The 21,227-nt window shown below is 61.2% G+C and overlaps 4 protein-coding genes across 9 annotated transcripts in view; 1 reads left to right on the top strand and 3 right to left on the bottom strand.

Moving 5' to 3' along the window:
- The window catches only part of LOC101419119 (mitotic arrest deficient 1 like 1), a 75,279-nt gene extending 74,762 nt beyond the window's left edge, over positions 1-517 (bottom strand). The window contains exon 1 of the mRNA XM_058292472.2: positions 456-517. The gene's annotated coding sequence lies outside the window, so the exon portion shown is untranslated. The remainder of the gene's footprint in view (positions 1-455) is intronic.
- Positions 518-1,481: 964 nt separating this feature from the next.
- On the bottom strand, positions 1,482-6,670 carry MRM2 (mitochondrial rRNA methyltransferase 2). The gene is made up of 3 exons (XM_004449839.3): positions 6,549-6,670; positions 4,712-5,001; positions 1,482-2,575 (listed from the first exon to the last, which is right to left on the bottom strand). The coding sequence occupies exons 1-3, from the start codon at positions 6,554-6,556 to the stop codon at positions 2,133-2,135; spliced, it is 741 nt and encodes a 246-aa protein (XP_004449896.1). The 5' UTR covers positions 6,557-6,670; the 3' UTR covers positions 1,482-2,132.
- An 11-nt stretch (positions 6,671-6,681) lies between these two features.
- On the top strand, positions 6,682-14,275 carry NUDT1 (nudix hydrolase 1). Of its 4 annotated transcripts, none has more exons than XM_012520560.4 (5): positions 6,687-6,761; positions 7,493-7,617; positions 8,056-8,220; positions 13,284-13,429; positions 13,632-14,275. In XM_012520560.4, the coding sequence occupies exons 2-5, from the start codon at positions 7,601-7,603 to the stop codon at positions 13,802-13,804; spliced, it is 501 nt and encodes a 166-aa protein (XP_012376014.1). In that variant the 5' UTR covers positions 6,687-6,761; positions 7,493-7,600; the 3' UTR covers positions 13,805-14,275. The 4 variants fall into 4 exon arrangements, with proteins under 4 accessions (XP_004449895.1, XP_012376014.1, XP_012376017.1 ...); XM_012520563.4 differs by having other exon boundaries at positions 6,703-6,761; positions 7,490-7,617; XM_004449838.5 differs by lacking the exon at positions 7,493-7,617 and having other exon boundaries at positions 6,682-6,761.
- SNX8 (sorting nexin 8) overlaps positions 14,134-21,227 on the bottom strand; it is a 40,749-nt gene continuing 33,655 nt past the window's right edge. For 2 of the 3 annotated variants that reach the window (XM_004449841.4, XM_058292480.2), the window contains exons 8-11: positions 19,581-19,649; positions 18,186-18,335; positions 17,760-17,909; positions 14,134-16,595 (exon numbers count right to left, since the gene is read on the bottom strand). In XM_004449841.4, the coding sequence (XP_004449898.1) occupies positions 16,482-16,595; positions 17,760-17,909; positions 18,186-18,335; positions 19,581-19,649 (483 nt within the window). In that variant the 3' untranslated portion in view covers positions 14,134-16,481. The remainder of the gene's footprint in view (positions 16,596-17,759; positions 17,910-18,185; positions 18,336-19,580; positions 19,650-21,227) is intronic. The other variant, XM_012520556.3, reaches the window with a different exon arrangement.

Genomic DNA, 21,227 nt, shown 5'->3' with positions numbered 1-21,227 from the left:
ACCCAGAAAACAGGGACTCAAACAGAGACTGCAACACCAGAGTTCATTACCAGATTAGCACACTAGACAAGAGGTGGAAACAGCCCGGCAGAAGGAGGTGCGGGAAGAGAGAAAACGTGGAATATTACGCGGCCATAAAAAGGCAGGAAGGTCCAGCCCTGCGACTACGCCGTGTGCTGAGGCCAGGCGCCCGGCACGGGGACAGTGTGCGCGCCGCCCCCACGTGAGCTCCCACGAGCGCAAACGCAGAGGCGAAGGCGGGCTCGAGGCCGCGGGCGCCGCGGGGAGGACCCGGGCGCGGGGTAAGCGCGGCGCACGGGGAAGGCGCGGGGACGCAACCGGGGCGCGCGGCCCTCGACCCGGAAGGCCGCAGGCCGGGAGCCCCGAGCCCAGGCCCGCCGGGTCCCGCGTGGGGTCCGGGTCCCGCGTGGGGTCCGCGCGCCGCCGCCGCTCACCTGGCCGCCGCCGCAGCCCCGGCGCCCTCGGATCTCCCTCCTCGGCGGCGCGCGCGTCTCGCGAGAGGAGGCGGCACTGTCGCGAGGCCGGGCGGCTCCGGCCGTAAAGGAGCGGCGCGCGCCGACTGCGGCGGGGTCCGGGGTCTGGGCCTGAGCCCCTCCCTCGGGGGCACCCCGCGCCGGAAGGGTCGCCGCGCAGCCGAGGTGGGCGCCCCCCGCGCAGGGAGCCGCAGTACGTGGAGCAGCGCCGCCCCGGCCGCCTCTCGGGGCCAAGGCTTCCTGCCCTCGCCCGTGACGGCCGTCTGTCCCTGCAGCCTCTGGGCGCTCTAACCCGCCTCCCTTCCCTGGCTCAGCCGGGCAGTACCGACGAGGACTCACTGGCGGTCTTCCCGGGGCTCCGTGGGCCTGGGGCGCGCCGACGCTGGCGAACTCCCTGTCCACCCCGGGCGCCGCCGCCGCCGCCCCCGCCCCCGCCCCTGGGCTTGCGGCTGCCTGGTTTGTCGGATCGCGCCGTTTAGCAGCTCCGGCCCTCCCTGTGTCCTAGCAGCTCAGACCTGCCGCCCCCTCCTCCCTCCCCTGCCCAGCTAAGGGGCAGTTCCCGTGGTCCGCACTTGACTGCCCTCCTTCCAGATGACAAAAGCCTTGTAAATTCGTGTGCCCCACAATGAAACGCGCTAGGGGTGGAGTGGGGTTAACTAGCTAAGGGTAACCAGAAATAAAATCAAAACTGACCTACAGCCGACTTCAGGGAGCAGGGCGAAGCCCAGCGCCCCGACAGAGATTCTTGAGGATCTGTTCTTTTCCCCACTAGTTCCAGGAACTCAATCTTCCCTACAGAATATAAACTCCTCTTGAGAGAAAAGAGAAAATGGCTTTTAGAAAACCAGCCAATTTTTTATAAAAACAAACTTGAAAGCATGGAGATCCTTCAAAATACCATCTAAATCCTTGTATAAGGATTTAGAGTTCCTGCACAGAGTTCCTGGAAAACAGCAGAAGAAAATGAATGAACACAACACATCACGCTTGCTTTGGCAATTACCTTTATGGGTGTTTGGAGCCTGCAGTATTGCAGCAATATTTATTTCCAGCAAGAAACAAAGTACACCCACCCCACACATAAATTCATACCAAACGTCTTCCGTAATTGCTCTGGGAAGGCACTCTGCTTGAAGAATGGATGCATTTTCAGATTACTCACCAGAGAGGTAGGACTGAACCCCCAGACTGAAATTTCATTTTCCTACATTACGCTATGCGGTCAAAATAACACCTAGAGACCTGTGTGCTGCATTCTTCCAGCGGAGGCTGGACAGCCTGTCTGCTAGTCTAAGGACTAAGACGAAGGTGCATAAAGCTAAGCGTCTGCACCTCTGCTCGCTGGGCCACTTTTCATCCTTCCCTCGGAGTCAGTCTCATCGCATGCTACCATCTTCACCTCTCTTTTTCACAATAATGTTCTCTTCATAAATCGAGATAGACATTTTTAAACCATCGACCATGGCTCTTGAACAGAGTTTTGTCCTTTTCTGGGTTTAAAAGGAAAAGGTCTCCCCAGTGTCCTGCTGCATCGCCAAGACCACAGCTCAGCTCCCCCAGCACTCCTGAGGTATAGCTCGGCCCCATCTGGAGTTACAGAGGGCCTAGCCACCACTGCGGGAAGGACAGATCAATCTTTCACTCCTTCGAAGACCCCTTTACTCTTCTGTAGTTCGTGGCCAAGAGGTACACCTCTGACGACTCCTTCCTGCTGGCTTCAGGCTTTACAGTCCTTGTGTTCTGGAACTCTTCAGTCAGTCTCCTCTGTAACCGATGGCTCTGACTGCCAGCCCAGGTTTTACAAAGGAATGTTCCCCCAGGCTGCAGGATGTCTGGAGCCAGATCCAGAAGGGACAAGCACAGGCCGATGAGCCTGTCGTGATCAAGCGCCCGAATCCCTGTGGCATTGGGTGCCATGTCACTCAGAATCACATCTGCTCTCTGGCCAGGAAGCAATTCTTGGATTCTCTGGAAGGTTCTCACGTCGGTCACATCAGCAGGGCACAGAAAAGTTGCTCCTTCCAGGGGGAATATGTGAAGAAGATCTACCCCAAGCACGAAGCCCACAGGAGCGCTGGGATCTAAGGGAACAACGAGGGCGTTCCTTAGTTACACCCTGATCCTGACAGAGACGGTAAAATAGAAATCAAAATCACAACGAGGAGAGCTGTGTAAACATGAGGACACAAGCTCTTCTCCCACTTCCTATATACCCTATAAAGACACACGGGGATGAGGGGGAGATGACCTTCACCCTACACCTGAGGAAACTGAGGCCCTGGGAGGAAAAGTGACTTCCCCAGGTGCTGAGCGGCCCTGATAGTTCAATCTCCATGAAAGGCTTATCTCTGAGTTGTCTTTAGGATGAATTAAAACAAAACCCTACACTAGTATAAAAAGTACCTTTGCCTTAAATCCAACTTTTCTGTGTAAAAACTATTAAAACAGACCAAGGTGGGAAAATGAACAGATACAAAATAAGGTTCAAACTTCACTATCTTGCCCATCTTTGACTAATACCAGTTTTACAATTTTAAAAGAAGACCCCACTGTTTCATGGGTTCTAGAAAGGCATCCTGCTTTCCTGGGCCTCCCCCACCCCCTCTTCTCAATCTGCACCCACAATTCGGAGCCCCCACTTCACAAGTCCTGCTGCCCCACTGCTGCATCATTTCCCTACACTGAGAAGGGCCTTTTGGCTCTGTTGATAAATGTCATTTTTTTAAGAGACAGTCACAGGTTTACTATTTTAGTCTGCTGAATAAAAAAAGCTATTCTACAAGAAAAAAAAAAGTACGATTCCTATCTAAGATTGGAAATCCAGGTGTTTGGAAGAGTACCTCGTTTCTCAAAGGGCGAAAACCCTCAGTGTCCATCTCTGCAAAGCGGGACCTCTCACCACATTTTACTCACTTGAACTTCTTTTCCTTTATCATCCCTCATCTACTGCACTTTTAGGAGGTTGCCACTCAACACAAATGGCTTTGGATGCATTTTTGGAAGGAAAATAAACCTAAGCCAGAATATCTACCCTCTGCTACAGCTACCTCTTTCTACAATGTAAACTGGATACTTCCTGAAGAGCCCGAATGGGAACAGGAAGTGGCATAATCAGTTGTTACGAGGTCTGTGGATGGGCTCAGTGGTGGGAAAGAGAACTCAGGTTTCCGACCAAGTTCATTTGTTTCTTCAATCAGTATTATCGAGCTCAAAACCCGTGCAGCCTCCCAGCCACAGGCAGTGGCCACCTAAGCAGCAGGAAAGAATGCCGAGAGGTCACTGCCAACACATCTCCAGCAGCGAGGCCGATGGCTGAACCCAGGGGACCGGTGTTTCCAGCCCTGTACTTCCAGCAGGTCACTGAACATTGCTGAGCCCCAATTTTCTCATTAGAAAAATGGGCACAAATGCTCCTACTCTAAGGTGTTCGGGAAAGGTCCGTGTGAACCATTGTGCAAGCAGGTGCCCTCAGACTTATGGCAGGAAACAAATGGTAGGTCATCTACCACAGCAGTGTAGGGATGAGAACCTGAAAATTAGGGGACTGGTTAAACCCCCAACAGGGCAGCCATTAAATGGAATACTACGCAACTGTTTAAAATGATCTACGTTTTCTAATTTGTATGACTGGCTGGTTTGTCCATCTCTTAACCTGTTTATGTAGAAAATCGTCATCAAACCCTAAAATGCAAAACAGATAAAATTTGAGTACCGTGGGTTCACCCAGGATCTGAGACCCCAGATGCAGGCAGGGCCAGCGGGACTTCCACGAGCCACAGGGCTTCAGGGAACAGACCTGGAAACCTCTGGGGCTGCTTCCATTGTGCTGTCATGGAAAGCTGTCTTATCACTAAGTGAAAAAAGGAGACTCTAAAACAAGATGACTATGGTATATCATCTTTTAAAATATAAAAAAATATATATGTGTGTGTATGTATATATGTTAGGTACATATGCAAAAAAAGGCCTGGAAAGATGTACACCAAAAACATTAGGGTTGTTACATCTTGGTGGTATGATGTCAGGTAACTTTCATTTTACCTTTCTACCTCACCTTTCGTTTTGGAACTGTCAAGTTTCCATTTTTATCACTATTATCATTAGACAACCAACTCCACAGTAGGTGCCTTCAGGGTACCCACTGAAAGTGGGCAACCTGCTTGCCTCACCCCGACTCTTGGGGATGAAAGGCCCTGAGAGAGGAGTGGAGGCCCCACCTGTGCCTGCAGCATTGACGCTCTGCACAGCCACCTGACTCCACGCCCCAGGGGCTGCCCCGCAGTCTAACACCCGCAGACCAGGGCGCAGGATCTGATGCTTCTCGTTCACCTCCAGAAGCTTGAAGGCACTTCGACAGCGATAGTTTTCCACCTTTGCAGCCTTCACGAATGGGTCCTTGAAATGCCGCGTTAGCCACAGATGCTCGGCGCTCGTCCGAGCTTTGTGGCGACTCACGGTGGTGTGGAACCTTCGATGTGGAAGGGAAGCGCACACCAGCTTCAAGCACCTGGTGAGAGGAGAAAGAAGCAAGCAGGTTGGCATCACGTAGTCCACACGTCACAGGCTTGAAGGGGCCCTTTGGTGACCCACCCATTCTTAGAGATGGGGCACTGAGGCCCAAGAGGGAAAGTGACTTGACAAGGCTACACATACAGAAGGTGATGTAGGCTACGGGTGGGGAGGGCTGTTCGTATATTCGTAGATGAGGACTATGTTTGCTGTACGTTTGGGACAGTGAGAACTGCAGCCCTGCCCTTGGTAACTATGACAATAACTCCAGTCCTGGAGAAAAAATTTAGCGATGCAAACTATAAAAATGCAGACCAAATGTGCTAAAAGCTTATCTAGAATGTATGAAGTCCATGCTAAAAACTTTCCTAGGATGCGGAAGATACATGCTAATTCAAGCCTATTGAGCACTGAAATAAAAGAACCATTTGGCCCTTCCTCTCTGAATAAAAGGAACTCAAAAATCTTGTTCCGGGTTTGGGTTTGAAACAGAAAGCTCCCAAGTCCAGCCGGCCATCCATAAATCTTTTCCTTCTCAAAATCATTCCTGAGTCCTGGCCTTTCTAAACGCAAATAACTGAACCTCTCTTGACTTCTACAACAAAGGCAGAAACTAGGCGTGCTAACATTTAGTCCAGAAGTGCTTATTCTCTCACGTTTTTTATCAAGGTTAAACAATACTGGTAAAGTTCAAGAAAGTAATCATCTTTCCTCATCTGGCGCACATTTTCACTGGCTCTGAAAGACGGTGAGGAAACCCCGTGAAACCTATTCCTTGCCATTGTCACTTGGATGCATGGCTTCAGCAGCTATAAAAGTTTCCAGCAAATTTTTTAATGAAATTCAACTCAGCCTGTGTGAATGTGAAAAACCATTTCCAAATCACTTTCCACAGGTTAGGCTTTTAACACTTACATGGCTACCCACAACAGCCCCGCACTGTACCATGAGCTACATAGAATACCCTGCGTTTAATTCTCATAAGTGTATCAAGTTTTCTATTTATCTCATGATAAAAGCTGTCATTATCCCCATAAGCTATGTGTACTTGGCTCCAAGACCCCAAGCTCCTTCAACACCAAAGAGGGGACAGACGGGGACGCTGGCGGAGGGAGGAAAAGTGGAACTGCACAGGCAGACAAAATGAAGCTTTTTCTCACCCACGCCATCCCGCACCCGGCGTCCCAGCCACACAGGCCTCTGGCGTCCCCCGCGCGCCGCCAGGCCCCCGGTCCTTTCCCCGAGCCTCCCCTCCAGCTGCTCAAGCCGCTCCCTCGGGGAAGCCGTCCCCAGTCCCTCCCAAGCCCGTACCCCGGCCGCCACGCCGCCAGCGGAGCTCTGCGGCCTCACGCCCTCCCTTCTCTGCCGAGCCCGGACGCAAGGACGGCACGACCGGCTCCAGCAGCCCGCGGGGAGCGCCGGCCGCTCAGCCCCCACCGCACCCGGGGACCGCCCCTTCCGGAGGAGGGGACGAGCGCGCAGGCGGACGGGGGGCCAGCCGCGAGACCCTCCGGGCCCCCGAGACCCTCCCGGCCGCCCGCTCACCCGGCCATGAGCCCCAGAGTCGCCTCCTGGGCCCTCGCGCCGGAAGGGCCCGCCCCCGCTTCCGGTCGCCGCGATGGCCCGCCCCCGCTTCCGGTCGCCGCGAGGGCCCGCCCCCGCTTCCGGTCGCCGCGAGCCCGCCCCCGCTTCCGGTCGCCGCGAGGGCCTGCCCCGGCGCGCGCTGCTCGGGCTTCCGCACCCGGAAGCGGGGAAGAGGTACCGGCGGGGCGCGGGGCGGGCCGCTGGAGGGGGCGCCGGGAACCGGCCGCAGGTCCCCGGTGACTGGCTCGGAGCCCACGCGGCTGACACGCGGTGAAGCCCCGGTCCTGTGCCGGCCCCCCAGCTCCCCGCAGGCTCGCCGAGGCCCCCGCTGGTCCCGGGGCCGAGCCGCCCGCCCTGCAGCCGCGGGCGCAGTGAGACCTGGGCGACCAGCAGACCCCGGGCGCGGGGACTGGCTCCGCTGTCTGACCTTGGATAAGTTACTTAGCCTCTGAGCGTCAGTTTCCGCGTCTGCAAATAGAGGCATCAAGTCTTAGCTCACAGAATTGTTGGATCTGTTACGTGGGGTGTTTTTTGTGAATGAGTTAGCATGATGCCAGTGCTTAGTGATACCCGCTGCTGTTAGTCTCGCCACCATCTTCATCATCATTTTCCTTTGAAGCCAGGATTTGAGTGTTGAAAAGAAGAGTGCCATGCAAAAGTACACAGCCCTAATGGGAAGCACAGCCTTAGTCCTCAGAAACCCAATTTCCCTACCTAACTTTCCCTGCCACTAGCACCCAGCCTTAGGTCCCTTTCTCAGAAACCGTACTTCCAGGGAAGGATCCCTGCTACTGAATCCTAGCTCTTTATAGGGTATACTGGCAAGGAAGACTGGAACGCAGAAGGACAGGTAGGAAACTTGATCCTGGTCCTCCGGCATTTCTGCAGGGTCTTTTCTCCAGCAGGGTCTCGGGTGAGGGCATCAGCCCTGGAGTCCCTTTCTGGATCACGCAGACTTCCGGCAGGAAGTACCCATGAGATTCTAGCGCCCCATCTGGGTGCCTGAGCAGAATATGAACTCCCGCCGCAGGTGGGCAGGCCAGCCAGGCCTTCCTGGGCAGGTCACTGTTACATCATGTCATGCATTTCCGGGGAATCTGGAGGCCTGTCCCTGCAAGGACGGGAGGCAGATCCCAGTCCTGGTGGTGGAGGGAGGCACAAGCACAGCCCTCTCTGGAAAGGTGGTGGTGTCCTCCGTAGCTGAGAGAGGGGGAAGGAAGAGGGGGCTGTCCCTGACCTACTGGATTGGCCCCGGCAAGCCCAGGGCCTGGGCACCGATGCTCCTGTCTGCCCCGGGAAGCATCTGTTCAAGGCAGGCCACACGTGGAAGGGCCGGCAAGAGAACACCTGTCTTCCAGTGGGCATTTCCCTTCCACCCGACCCTGAAGACACGTTCTTCCACCCACACCCGTTCCCCCCCCCCCCGCCCCCCACCGAGGCTGACCGAGACCGCCTGCTCTTCTCACAGAGCGCAGGGCGCCATGGGCACCTCCAGGCTTTACACCTTGGTGCTGGTGCTGCAGCCTCAGCGAGTTCTCCTGGGCATGAAGAAACGAGGCTTCGGGGCCGGCCGATGGAACGGCTTCGGGGGCAAAGTGCAAGAAGGAGAGACCATCGAGGCTGGGGCCAAGAGGTAAGGGGGAGGCAGGCCTGATCACAGAGCCGGCCAACCCAGGGGAGAAGGATCCGAGAGCTCTAGAGCCAGGCCCCGATTGAGCTGTGGGACCTGGGGCAGGCCCCTGAACCCTCGAGCCTGTTTCTTCATCTGCCAGATGGGAATGATAATAATTGAACCTGCCTCAGGATCGTGAAGCCTGAAGGCCGTCGGGCACGTGGCAAGCACTGCGCGTGCTGGCCGCTGCTGGGTGGTGGCGGTGTCTGCCGTCGCCATGAAACAGCCAAGCTTTAATGACTTGAGTCAAAACTCCTGGCTCCGCCGCTGTCAATTTCTTCATTTGCTCTGCAGAGCTGAGTGGGAGCGTTTCTCTTTAATCCCTTGTGTACACATAGTGTCAGTCCTCAACACAACCATTTTCACCTGAGAAGGGATGGGGGGGGCAGCAGCTGAGCCCAAGACCACCAGCCGTCCAGACCTAGCCTCGTTTGCCCTCTTGCTCCTCACAGGCTCATGAGGATAAAATGAGACCAAGTATGTAAACACCGTGATGCGCTACACAAATGTTAGCTACCGTGTGTGTTCTCTCGTTCTGAAAAAATGGGCAACCGTCAGGCCACCTTCCCTGGCAAGGAAAGCAAACCTCTAAATACAGATGAAGAAAGTTCCTGGAAAGGAAGAAAGCTGGAGATGCTGCAGCCCGACAGTTTTCAGTGTTGTTTTCCATACCCCATAGTTAAGAGATCTGCCTCAAACGCTGATCAAGTGTACACACTCAAGTGGGCACAGATAACTAAAAATTGCCTCAACTACCCCTGCTCTATAAAGCTGCATTTCCTCTTCTTTTCTTTGTTAGTTACTAGTCAGGACCCACAAAGCTGGTTTCACATTGTGCTACGGGGGTCACAGCCCCCCCATTTCAAAGACCCTGCGTGCGGCCCCTGCATGAGGCCTGGGACCCAGGGCTGGGCCACGCTGGCATGCTGGCTCAGTCAGCATGCCAGGATGTGCGGGGAGGGAGCGGGGCACCAGCACGCAGACCTGGGAGCCATGCTGGAGGCAGGGCACACGCCCAAGAAACAGCCTTTTTTTTTGTCCTTAAGAAATCTTTGCTTACCGGGAGACAGCCCATGGGGCGTCGCATCTGTCGCGTGGACACAATTCATGTGGTCACAGGTGTGTGTCGCCCCCCTCCCCTGAGCCCGGAGCTGTGCCGGCCTGCCCCTCAGGCTCCCGTCCGGTCTGGCCGCTGGGGCGGGGGGTGCACAAAGAAGCTCCATGCCCACGGGTCTGGTCATGAGGCCAGGATTCACGCACTTCTAAGGCAAGTCTTTGCTGAAGTATGACACACGTCGAGAAGAGCGTACAAATCACGACGCGTTTAGGACGTGGCCCGCTGATTGCGCCCGCACCTAGACCCAGGAGGTGGCGGAGCACGGGGCCACCCCAGGATCATGTGGCCGGGCCACGCCACGTGCCGCGCTCCGCATCTGCTGCTTCCAGCACGGTGTTGGGAGGCCCCTCCGTGCCGCGTGGTGGCTTGCTCAGTCTTGCTGCCGTGCAGGTGAGCTTTCCCCTACTGGTGGGCTCGTGGCCTGGGCCCAGCTTGGAGTAGGAACCAGCTTCTGCGTGTCTCCTGGTGCCCGCGTGAACTTGTCTGGTGGACGTTTACGTGGAAGGAGAACCACAGACGCTCAGCTGGAGTCATCGTGGCATTTCCCACAGTGACTGGTGCCTCCGGACCGTCACCAGCAGCTGGAATCTTCTCCTTTTCCTATTAGCCGTCGTGGTAGGTACGTGGTGCCTTCGCTTTGTGGTTTGTCTGCCGACGCCTTGTGGAGCTGATCCTAGTGGCTCTGGCCACTTGGCTTTCCTTCTTTGTGAAGAGGCTGCTCCAGTGTTGTCCATTTTTTTAATTAGATTGTCTGCCTTTCTCTTATTAATATTCTTTATACACTTGAGATGTGAGTTTTCAGATCAGAGAATTGCAAATATCTTCCACTTTGTGGTTTTTCTTCAATTGTAATAACATGTAATGCAGAAATTGCCACTTAAACCATTTTTATGCATGCAACTAAGTGGCATTAATTTCTTCATTGGTTAACTTTTACATCCTTTCATTCGTTTTTTTTTCCACATTCTTCTTAAATATTTCCTTACCCAAGCTTATGAAGATACTCTCCCAAGTTTTCCTCTAAAAACTGGATTCAGTTACTTTTCACACTAAGGTCTACAGTCTATCTGGCTTGGAGTTTTGTGAATGGTGTGAGGCGGGGGTGCAGGCTCATTTTTCCACGGTTGTCCAGCTGACATGTTTATTGAAAAAACCAGGCTTCCCCCTCTCCGGCTTTGCCACCCTTGCGGTAGACAGGACATAAAATCAGTGCTTCCTTTTCTGGGGCCGGCCTCCAGGCGGCGCTAGATGGCTGGGTGGACAGGTGGGCCCACCCCGCAGGTCTGGGCAGGCCCTGGGCCGGCACTGGGGAGCACGAGGAGGGTCTTGGGCGGCCCTTGGGGTGTTCAGCCCCCAGCAGCCGAGCCCCTGGGGTCACAGAATGGCCGTAAAATGATTGTTCAGACATACTCGCCAAATTAGATTGCTGCCTCCCAGCATTATATAAGGCCCCAGGTGGGCACCTAGTGGCCTCGGCTCAGCCCGTCGGGGCTGCTGGAGGCACCAGGGGACACTCGCTCCCAGGCTGCCCTGCTCCTGCAACCCTCGGTACCCTAGGAGGACCCTGCCCAGAGACAGCCGCTCCCCCTGGAGAAAGGCCCTGCCATGGCCGTGGGCGTCTGCCACCCACACGCGCAGGCAGTGCCAGAGGCCAGGCCATCCCCTTGCTCCACTGGCCTGCGGATTTGTGTCACGAAGGCTGGGGCAGGCACACCCTGGGCACTGAGGCCAGAAGCTGGGCGCCAGGCCAAGTGCTGCCCCTCTAGGCAGGGGTCTCCGGTGGGCTTGCGCTCCTGGGCGCAGCTGAGCTTCCAGCCTGTGCTGCGTGTGGGGTGCACCAAGGGTAGAGGCACACACTCGGACAGGGGACCAGTGTGCCCCGGGAGGTGCGGGAGGCCCCCGGGCACCCTGATACCCGGGGAGCCTCGAGGTTACCTGCACCTGACTCGAGCGGCTCCTTAGGGGCCTCCCCGTGCAGGGCCGGCCCAGCCCTGGTGTCCTAGGGAAGGCAGCAGGAAGGGGCACAGTGGCCCTCTCGGGCGAGTCCACTCCCGCATCTGGCTCCCGCAGGCACCCTGCATCGCCCTCTTCCCCGGGCCTCTCCGGGCGGCGGCACGTGGGCGTCCAGGAGGAGCCGCACCGCCAGCGGGCCTGGCCTTCCCAGCAGCGTCCCCGGCACCCCGAGGTGGGGGAGCCGCACCCCGGGGCTGAAGGAACAGGGCCACTGCCACCCCCCGAGGGTGCCCGGCCTCAGCCCGCCTGCCCCATGCGGCCGTGGAGCCTGTTGCCCATCTGGCTCCAGATGCTGCCTGCGACACGAGCATCGCGGCGACAGCCACACTTCAGCAAAACCCAGGCGTGTCGCCCTCGCCTGACTATCCCAGCCTGTGAGATGGAGCCTCCCTTCTGCCACCGAGGAAACTGCTGATACTTCATCTTCTGCCACGTACTCCAGGAAGAGAACTAGAATTAGTCAACAGAGTAAATCAGCGTGGGGGGTTTCCAAAACGCCCTGCGCCAGCCTGCTGCCTGAGAGGGGGCGAGGCCCGCTGAGAGCTCTTAGTTCTTCTAAATGCAGAACCATTTACACCTCTCAAATGGAAATACATTGGTTTTTTTAAGGTCAAGTCTAATTTTAATTAACCATCGCGGTGAATGAATTCCGGTTTCCGAGCGCCGCTTAGATGCGTACATCTGGAGCGGCAGCGGACGGCGTCGTTTCCTCCCAGCCTCCACGAGGTCACGCACGGGTTGGACTGGAGGAGGACAGCAGGACCGTTCAGCCTAACGGCCGAGCGGTCTCTCCAGCCCAAAGCCCAGGCACAGGGACCGTCATACAGTGTTCCTAACGTTAGAGGTCAGAGCGGAGTTATTTTCCACCCGAGTCTGCACAGCCAGTGTAATTAGCACGTGTTTACTGAAGCAGAAGTCAGCACAGAGCAGTGGGGAGGCGAGCGCCTCTGCAGGGACACGCTCCTCTGGCGCACGGACTGGTCTCAGCGAGCCAGGAGACCGGTGGGGCGTAAGCACTTCACCCTGGGAGAAAGCCTGATCGCTTCTTGCGGTCACCAGAGGGGTGCGGTACACACCAGTAAGCACCAGGCGGGATCCCTGAAAGCGCGGAGTGTGTGCGCTTGCCAAGCGCTGAGCGGAAAGCCCAGGTTCTGGAACACAGACATTTTGCTTGCAATCTCTTAAAGGGACACTCAGAGGCAAGACCAGAAGGGAAAACGCCAGAATGTTGGCAAGGTGCTGCCAGGGTGGTGGGTTCAACTCTTACAACGGTTTTAAGTTAGCGGCAGCTCTAGAATCTTCAGGAAGCATTCTGCCGGTGCTTGTGGAGGCTTGGGGCCTGCCCCACCCCCAGCACGGTGGCTCTAGCCAGGGGAGTGTCCTGAGACCGGCCCTACCACTGATGTAGGTGCCGGCTGGGACGTGGGTGCCGGGCTGCCAGGGGCGCCTTCCTGGAACAGGAGTTAGGGCTACAGCGCCCCCTCCTGGAGAGACGCAGCCTGCAGCTCGAGCCCCCCAGGCCAGAGAAAGGCCGGCACTGGAGGGCTCTGCCTGCCCCACCCGTGGCCTGGGGACACCCTGCTGTAGCTGCAGAGCCCCAGCCGCCCCCCTCGCCCCTCACCTAGCGGGCCTGGACTGCCACGTGTGCGTGGAGGTGCTGAGCCAGCACCAGGCCTCCCGAAGCCCCCAGGAAACGCAGCAGCCCACCCAGGTCGGGCACCGCACAGGGCCCCGGGGCGCTCAGGCCTGGCCCCTCGCCTTCCGTGCTCCCTAGACCCCAGGACCCACATGCACCCACCCCTGGCTCTCCACCCTCCCAGGCCCCCCCGGCCGCGGGCAGGCGCGCGTGCCCTGGCGCTGACGAGCCTCCTTCCCGCTGCCGTCCCGCCCACAGGGAGCTGCAGGAGGAGAGCGGCCTGGCGGCGGACACGCTGCACAAGGTGGGCCGGATCGTGTTTGAGTTTGTGGGCGAGCCGGAGCAGATGGACGTGCACATCTTCCGTGCGGACAGTGTCCGGGGGACGCCCACGGAGAGCGAGGGTGAGCAGGAGGGCAGCGAGGGCAGGCCGGCCGGGCGCCTGCACCCGCGGGAGGGCACGCGGGCCTGCCGCTCACTGCCCCGCGGCGCCGCGCCCACGTCCTCGGGCCCTGAACTGGGGAGGCCCGGTGACAAGGACGCCGGCTTTGTGCCAGAGCAGGGCTCAGAGCTGGGTCACACCTGCACCCTCCCCCTCCACTCCAGAAATGCGACCCCAGTGGTTCCCGGTGGACCAGATCCCTTTCGGTGACATGTGGCCCGACGACAGCTACTGGCTCCCCCTCCTGCTCCAGAAGAAGAAGTTCCACGGGTACTTCAAGTTCCAGGGCCAGGACACCATTGTGGACTACACGCTGCGCGAGGTGGACGCGGCCTGAGAGCAGGCCGGCCCGAGCCACCTGCGTGCAGCTGCCCCCTGGGCCGGGGCTGGGCCAGCCAGGGCGTGCTGTCTGTCCTTGACGTGACCGGGTGGTGGGGAAGGTGGACGCCTTCTGGTCTGTACCCGCTGCCCACTGGGCCTGGTGCTGTAGCGGGACAGGAGGGGCTCGCGGGGTGATGGGTGGGCAGTGGGTGCCAGCCAGGGTGCGCCAGCGGCAGGTCTGCTCCCATCTCGCTGCCACCACTCCTGTTACACTGGAGGGAACGGAGGCCACAGCTCTGGCCAAAGGCCCCCAGGAAGCACTGGACCAAGTAACTCACGAGCACATCCCCTTTCTATAAATACTTTTAATGGTATTTGTTTTACAGGTTTATTAGTAAAAATCTTGGCATGTAGATCGTTTGTAAACAAGTCCAGTTGGTCGGCATGGTGATTGGTCCTTGCAGTCTAATAAAGTGCTTCAGACAGAGCCAGAGTCAGCAAAGCAGAGAAAAGCCTCAGGCACAAGGAGCGTGGCGCGGAGCCGCTCGGCCCCCACGCGCCCCCGCGCCCATTCCTGCCTGCCCAGCCACGTCCCAGCCGCCCACGGAGCGCCAAGCCCCAGACAGCGCAGGAGGGGGGCGGGAGGACCCGAGGCCCTGGCAGCGTAGAACCCTGGCCTGCTCGGCCCCACCCCGGGCCCAGAACCCCCGCGCCCACAAGAGGGGAGCTCGGGTGAGGAGAGCCGGCCCACGGGGGGCCCCGGCCTCCTGGCAAGGGGGGTGGACTGGGAAGGACGACACAGGTGAATGGAAGCCCTCCCCTCCCCCGAGGCTGCAGCACCCAGGCCCCGTCCGCCCCTCGCCCAGTGAGTAAGCAGCACGGCTTCCAAACGAGCCACTCTGAGAAGGACCAGGGCCAGGAAATCTGCAGTGAGTTTCCGCTGCAGGGAGATGCCAGCCCTCGCTCAAGGCCCCGTCAGTAAAGTTCTCTTCAGAAATGCCGATTTTGAAATCTTTGGTGTTCAAGCTCTGGGCCCTGGCAGCCCAGGACTGGGGGTCCCCGGCACACTACCCCCCGGGCCCCCTGCTCAAGCCCAGAAGCAGCCTCGGGGCCGCCGGGCCCAGCTGGCTCCCGGCCCTGCAGCAGGCCTGGGGTGACGCGTCACTGCCGCTCTCACGCCACTGCAGCAACGTGGTGAGCTGTTCGCAGGCGGCTCGGCAGCCCCAGGGCTGCTGCGGGGGCCCCCACTCAGCAGGCTGCGCGCTGCGTGCCTGGGCACACCCGCGTAGGGAGCCGGCACGGCTCAGGCTCGGGCAGGCGGGTCCGGCTCCTCCAGCAGGCCGGCGCCAACGCCAGCCACCCTCCCAGCAGCGCCCACCCGGGGCGGGAGGCCCGCTCTGCCCTGCGTTCCCCGCAGGTGGGAGAGGCCGTGCACGCAGGGAGGCCCACGGCGCAGCCACGGCCTGAGGGAGCCCCCTGCGCCACTGCCACCCTCGCCCCTGCGCCACTGCCACCCTCGCCCCTGCGCCACTGCCACCCTCGCCCCTGCGCCACTGCCACCCTCGCCCCTGCCTCACTGCCCGGCACCATCACGGGCCGCTCCCGTCCTCGTGGAACAGCTGGACAGCCTTTGCCATGGGGCGTGAACTGGCCCATCGCCAGGGACCACACGGCAACTGTAACAGGGCATTGCGATGTGCTGGCCTGGTGCTGGGCCAGCCTGGGGCCTTCCATCTGATTTTGGGGTGCTGCACGCCATACACAGAAACGCAGGCGGAAAGGAGACAGAAGAACACCCCGGAGGCCAGGCAGGCGTCACAGAGGGGGTGGTTCCAGAGCCCAGCCGTCCTGCTGGAACGCTCTGAAAGCATCTCCTTGGCCATAGAGCCGGGAGCACAAAACCCCAAAGGGGCCAGAGTGCTGGACAAAGCTGCGCTTACACAGGAGACACGCAGAGGCCCGAGGTGGAAACAGGCCCCGAGCCACAGAACAGCCCTCTCGTCGTCCCAGGGAGCGAAAGGCTGTCCACCCGGGGGAGCCGAGGCAGGGCCGGCGAGCCAGCGACAGGATCAGGGCGCCGGGAAGGAAGCCGCTCGCCCAGAAGCGTCGTCAGGAGACATCTCAGGGGAGCACAGCAACGCAGCACCCCACGACAGCAGTGCCACCCAGGACAGCTGACATCCCTCGCCTCTCCCGCGCCGTGGAGTCCTCTGCACTGGCCGCCAGCCACGGGGGCCAGGGTGGGAGCGTACGCCAGGAGAGCGCGGGCAAGGGGTGGGGCGGGCGGCACACAGGCCGGAGAAGCACCATGAGGCAGGCAGGGTGGGTTTGGGGGAGCCGGGGCACGGCCAGGTCGTCCCAGGCAGGGCAGGCTGCCCGCTGCCCACTGCACCACCTGGCCCTGCCACCCTCCGCAGCGCCGTCCTGCCACCGACACCCCTGCCCAGGAGGCCTGCAGCCCCAGGCAGCACCAGGGTAAGGAGGCGCGGCGTGGCTGCCGGGGCGGAAGGCCGTGCGGGTGGGCTGCACGCTCAGCACGCCCAGAGCCCGGGCCCAGGACCCGAGCGCCTCCACCGGGGCCGCCGTCAGCCCAGGAACGGGCAGCGCCGGGGCGGGGCCGCTGTCCGAGGGAAGTAAAGAGGGACACACCGTTTGGAAATAAGGTTTAGTGAGCCGCGGGGTGTCCTCGGGTGCTAGTGAGGACGGGCGCTGTCCTCGGGCGGCGACCGCGGCGGGGTCAGGGTGCTGTGGGGTCCAGCGAAGAGGGAGCTCAGCTTGGGCTTCAGGTCGTTCCAGACCTGGCTCATCTGGAGGGGGGAGGAAGGGTGAGGGGCCCGGCCGCAGCCCTGGGGGTGCCCTCTCCTGGCCAGTGGGAGGGGGACCCCCTCCCAAGCCCCAGGCTCAGGGAAAACAAAGCTGTGAGCTTCCCGGATGAGGGCGGACCCCCCGCTGGCCAAGAGCGAGGGAGCAGGTGGACGAGAAGTCAGAGGCAGCAGCCGACGGCCCTCGCACCCTCGCATGACGGAGGCAGGCGCCGCTCTCCGGGGCCCGAGGGGCCGCACCCAGCGCTCGATCCGGTTGCTCGGCACACACTGGCTTCCAGGGGGACCAGCGCAGCAGCCACCAAGCCGGACCTCCCGCTGGTACCCGCGGGGCCAGCCGAGCACAGCCCCCGGAGCCCGGCGCACAGTGCACCACGGCTGCCGCCACTCGCGCCACCCACGACCCGCCGACTCCTGGGCCAGTCTTGGAAGCTGGACAGGGTCCTGTGTTCTACCACTTCCCTGACGGGGAAACTGAGCCGAGGCTAACCGGAGGTCCTGGGGAGGGTCTCCTCGCATGCCCCATGCCCGGGCTTTCCCAACGTGCCGGGGACGGGCACCACTGGCAGCCACGGCCCCTCGGGACACGCCCGTGCCGCTCCCACGGCTGGGCAGAGCCAGCCACGGCATCTGGGCAACTCGGGACCCCGCGTGCAGCACCCAAACCCTGATACCGGGATCCCAGAGGCCAGGGAGGACAGCCGGACGGTGGTCGTCCTCCAAGCATCTCGAGCCCCGGCCCTGGGCACCGGCTCCACCAGCAGGGCTCCAGGCCTGGAGGGGTCATGCCCGAGGATGCGCGCTCATCATGGGACTCGAGAGCCCAGCCAGGCAAGGACAGGTACAGCCTGTCCCCGGAGGCGCGGGGGCCGCCAATGGAAGGGAGCTGACCAGGCATTTCAGGGAAACACTGACCAACGGGGCCCCCGACGTCGTTTACGGAGCCCCCAGCCCACCACCCCAAAGCACCAGGCAGCCTCAGCCACGACCCCGGCCACGGGAGGCAAGCAGGTCTGCGCGGGGCCCACGTAAGGTCCCACGCTCACCCCGACTCCGAGCTCTCCCAAGCAACCTTTCACGGTCAGCTGCCAAGGGCGGCGCGACTCAGGGCGGCGGGGAGGCGAGCAGGCGGGTGCGGGGAAGGCTCACCTCCTTGTGCCCCTGGATCTGCGAGTTCACGAAGGCACCGAGGATGTGGGAGGTGAGGGGCAGGTAGACGTGCACCAGCTGCGTCTCCTGGTGCAGGCAGTAGAGGGAGAAGTAGTTGCGGAGCTCCATGGTCTGGATGGCGTTCTCCTGCTGCGAAGCAGAGCGCCCGTCCGTCCCTGGCTGACCACCCCGGCCGCCGCGGGCACCCGCCTGCACCATGAGCCCTTCTTCCACGGAACTGCAGAGCCGGCCCCTCGCCCAGGCGCCAGGAGGGCAGCGAGCCAGGGACGCTTGGGGCGCCCGGGCAGCGCCCAGCTGCACTGTGCCCCACGGGGCCTGGCCGGCCCAGCGCGCAGCTGCGTGCACGGAACGCTGCCTTGCTGACGCCCTGCCCACCCCGGGTCGGCCCCGCCTGGCCAGGGCTACCTCCACGATGCGCGACTCCAGCTGCTCCACGGCCTCGGGCTCGCGGCTCTGCACCGCGGCACTCATCATCTGCTTCTTCATCAGGCTGTACTTGTGCAGCGCCCGCTGGTGCTTGTGCAACACGCCCTTCTCGTGCCGCTCGCACAGGTCCTGCGGGGGCCAGGCACTAGCCACCAGTCCAGCCCCCCTCGGCGCCCTCACAACCAGACCAGGGACCCAGAGCCAGAGCTGGGGCCACCCTCCCGCGAGCCTTTAGAGCCTCTCCCCGGGTGGACACCCCAGAAGGGGGGATGCAGGAAAGGCTGGGAGCAGGGAGCGGCCGGGGGAGGCGGGGGGAGGTGGGGAGAGGCGGAGGGAGGCAGAGCGGAGGCATAAGGGAGGCCAAGGGGAGGCCAGCAGAGGCAGAGGGGGGGCCAAGGGAGGTCAGGGGAGGCCAGGGGAGGCGGAGGGGAGGCGGAGGGGGGGCCAGGGGAGGCGGAGGGGGGCCAGGGGAGGCCGCTCACAGAAGGGCATAAAGTGGACGCAACCAACATGGCGCCAGTCTAGGAACCAGCTTTCCTTCCATAGAAAAGAGCCTCACAGCGGGCTCAGGAAATGCCCAAGGGGCAGAGCAGTTCAGTGGTCAGCTCTGACCTCCTTGGCGGCTCAGCGCGCTCAGCGGCCCCCTGCCCACAGCCCAGGCACAGCTCAGAAGGGGAAAATCACCCAGCAGTGGGCCCCGTGTGTCCTCTATTCAAAAAGGAAAGAGAGGAGCGGGGACAGCTCGGTGGCTGAGCACCTGCTTCCTGTGTACGAGGTCCCAGGTTCAATCCCCGGTACCTCCTGAGAAACTTAAATAAAAGTGTAACCAGAGCGCCAGAGTGTTGCTGGACCTGAGGCTTTAAATGCACCCAATTTCCAGGAGGCTGGTGGCGCCCACAGAAGACCCGCTGCCATTTCCCCAGGGCCCTAGAACACCCCCATCGGAAACCCTGTGGCAAATACTGGCCGCAGAATGGCCGAGCAGGGGCTCAGGAGCCCAGCCCCAGCCCCTCGAGGCAGGAACCCGCTGCCCCGCGCCCGGCCAGCCCTGGGAGCGCCCCCAACGCAGGCAGGAAGCCTCCCCCGCCCGAGCCGAGGCCCGACTCCCGGACCCCCACGAGGGAGGGGATCTCGCTCTCCACCGGGCGTCCATTGCTTAAAGCTGCCCCCAGGCCCAGCGCCCGCCTCCTCCGCCGGGAACCCGGGAACCCAGTGCCAGAGCGAGAGCGCCGAGGAGGGGACGCCAGCACAACGGGCTGCACGAGGCCCACCCCCCCGCCGCGGCGCTGGCTCCGCTGCTCTCCAGCGTTTCTCGTAAGAGATGACGAGATGGTTCTGAGGTCCTGCCACCCCCGAGGGGCTGCCTCGACTTACCTTGTAAGACTGCAGCAGGTCCAGGAAAAGGTTCAGCTTCTCCACCACGTCGTTCTCCTCCTGCTTGCCCTGGAAGCACAGGCAGCGTCAGCCGCGCCAGGACACGATCCAGAGCCCGCCAGCGGGACAGCCAAGCTCCCCCCGTCCCGACCCGTCCCCAAGGCGGCAGTCAGGACCCCTGGTCTCTGGGAACACCCGCCCCCATGAACCCCCCAGATGCCTATGGGCCCCCGGCCTGGAGGGCCTGGGCCTCCCCAGGCAAGGCGACACCCGGGGGAGGCCACGTGCCCCCACGTCCCCTGCTCCCCTCATGCTGCCCCCATGCTCCCCTGCAGCCCCCTGCTTAGGCCATGGCAGGCAAGGCGTCCACCACAGCAGACGGCAGAGCCGGCGCCAGCCGGGGGGGAGGAGGGCCGAGCAGGGCCAGGCACTGGCGGCAGCTGGAAACCCCTTCACCCCTCCAGGCCGCCCCCGACCACACACGAACTTCGCCCACGGCCACCCCCGGCGGCCCAGCCAGCGAGGGGGCAAGAGGGTATCGGTGTTTCAAGGGTCTTTGAAACTTGGGAAGAAAAACACCCGATGGCCACGGGGCCCGGTCCTCAGCCCGGGGAACGGGGAGGTGCAGCCCTGTGCCCGGCTGCCCAGCCCGGGCCGAGGCCTCCCACAGCAAAGAGCACGTGGTCGTGCAGGAGCGGCCGTGTCGGCCTCCCTGCCTTCCTATGAACCCCTAATTCACAACGGCTTGAAAGCCGAGGACAGCGAGGAACGCTCTGGAAACGGCACCTCTCCACTTGTGAACTTTCGAGAATCCCGGAGCCATGAAGAACCCCACAACCCTCTACCACACCAGATGCCTGGAACCGCCGGCAAGTCAAAGCACAGAACCCGGGTCCACATGGGAGGGTGCTCGGAGACCCCGGGCCCAGCGCCTCCCACCCCGCGTGGGCGCGGCAGCTGGAAGGCTGGAGGCGCGGGAGCCTAGAGCACAGGAGTTCTCAGAGTTCACCTGTTAACGTTTTAAAACTGGTCCGACTCCCTCACTTTGAACCCATGGGGAAACTGAGGCCCAGGACCAGCGTGCTGTGAACAAGACCGCAGCCCCAGGCCCTGGCGACGTCCAGCCAGGCTGCCCTGCACTCCTCCCCTGGAGCTGCCGGCTCCCTCCGGGGGCTCTCTGTCCCCCTCCCTGGGAAGAGCCTGCGCCTACCCTGCCCCTGACTCAGCTCTGGAGGGAAGGCGGGGGCCGGGAGCAGGAGAGGAGAAAGCTCAGTCTCCCCACTGGCAAGAAGGTCCAATTCCCTTCTGCACCCCCGAGGACGCCCCGGGCGCCCGCCCCGACAGCTCCGTGCTCCTTGGGCATCCAGCCACGCTGGTGAACTAGAATCCCAGGTGGGCAAAAATGTTTCTCAGGCTCCAGTACCATCCACTGACGGTTCAAAGACCGCCGTGAAGGTGTGGGGCTGTGTGAACCCCGGGGAGCCCGCTCTCAGACTGGCCGTGCCTGTGGGTGTGAGCCCGGGGTGGGTGGGGCCTGCTCATGGGGTGACCTCGGGTAGGCGGGGCCCTGACGGGGCGGGCTCAGTCCTGCCAGCAGAGGCCTTTATACGAGAACGAGGACAGAGAGAAGGTCCTGGAAGCAAGGAG

The sequence above is a fragment of the Dasypus novemcinctus genome, assembly GCF_030445035.2.
Source record: "Dasypus novemcinctus isolate mDasNov1 chromosome 23 unlocalized genomic scaffold, mDasNov1.1.hap2 SUPER_23_unloc_1, whole genome shotgun sequence".
Lineage (NCBI taxonomy): Eukaryota > Metazoa > Chordata > Mammalia > Cingulata > Dasypodidae > Dasypus > Dasypus novemcinctus.
The sequence above is the reverse complement of the archived record's forward strand: the minus strand, read 5'-3'. Positions and strand labels throughout refer to the sequence as shown.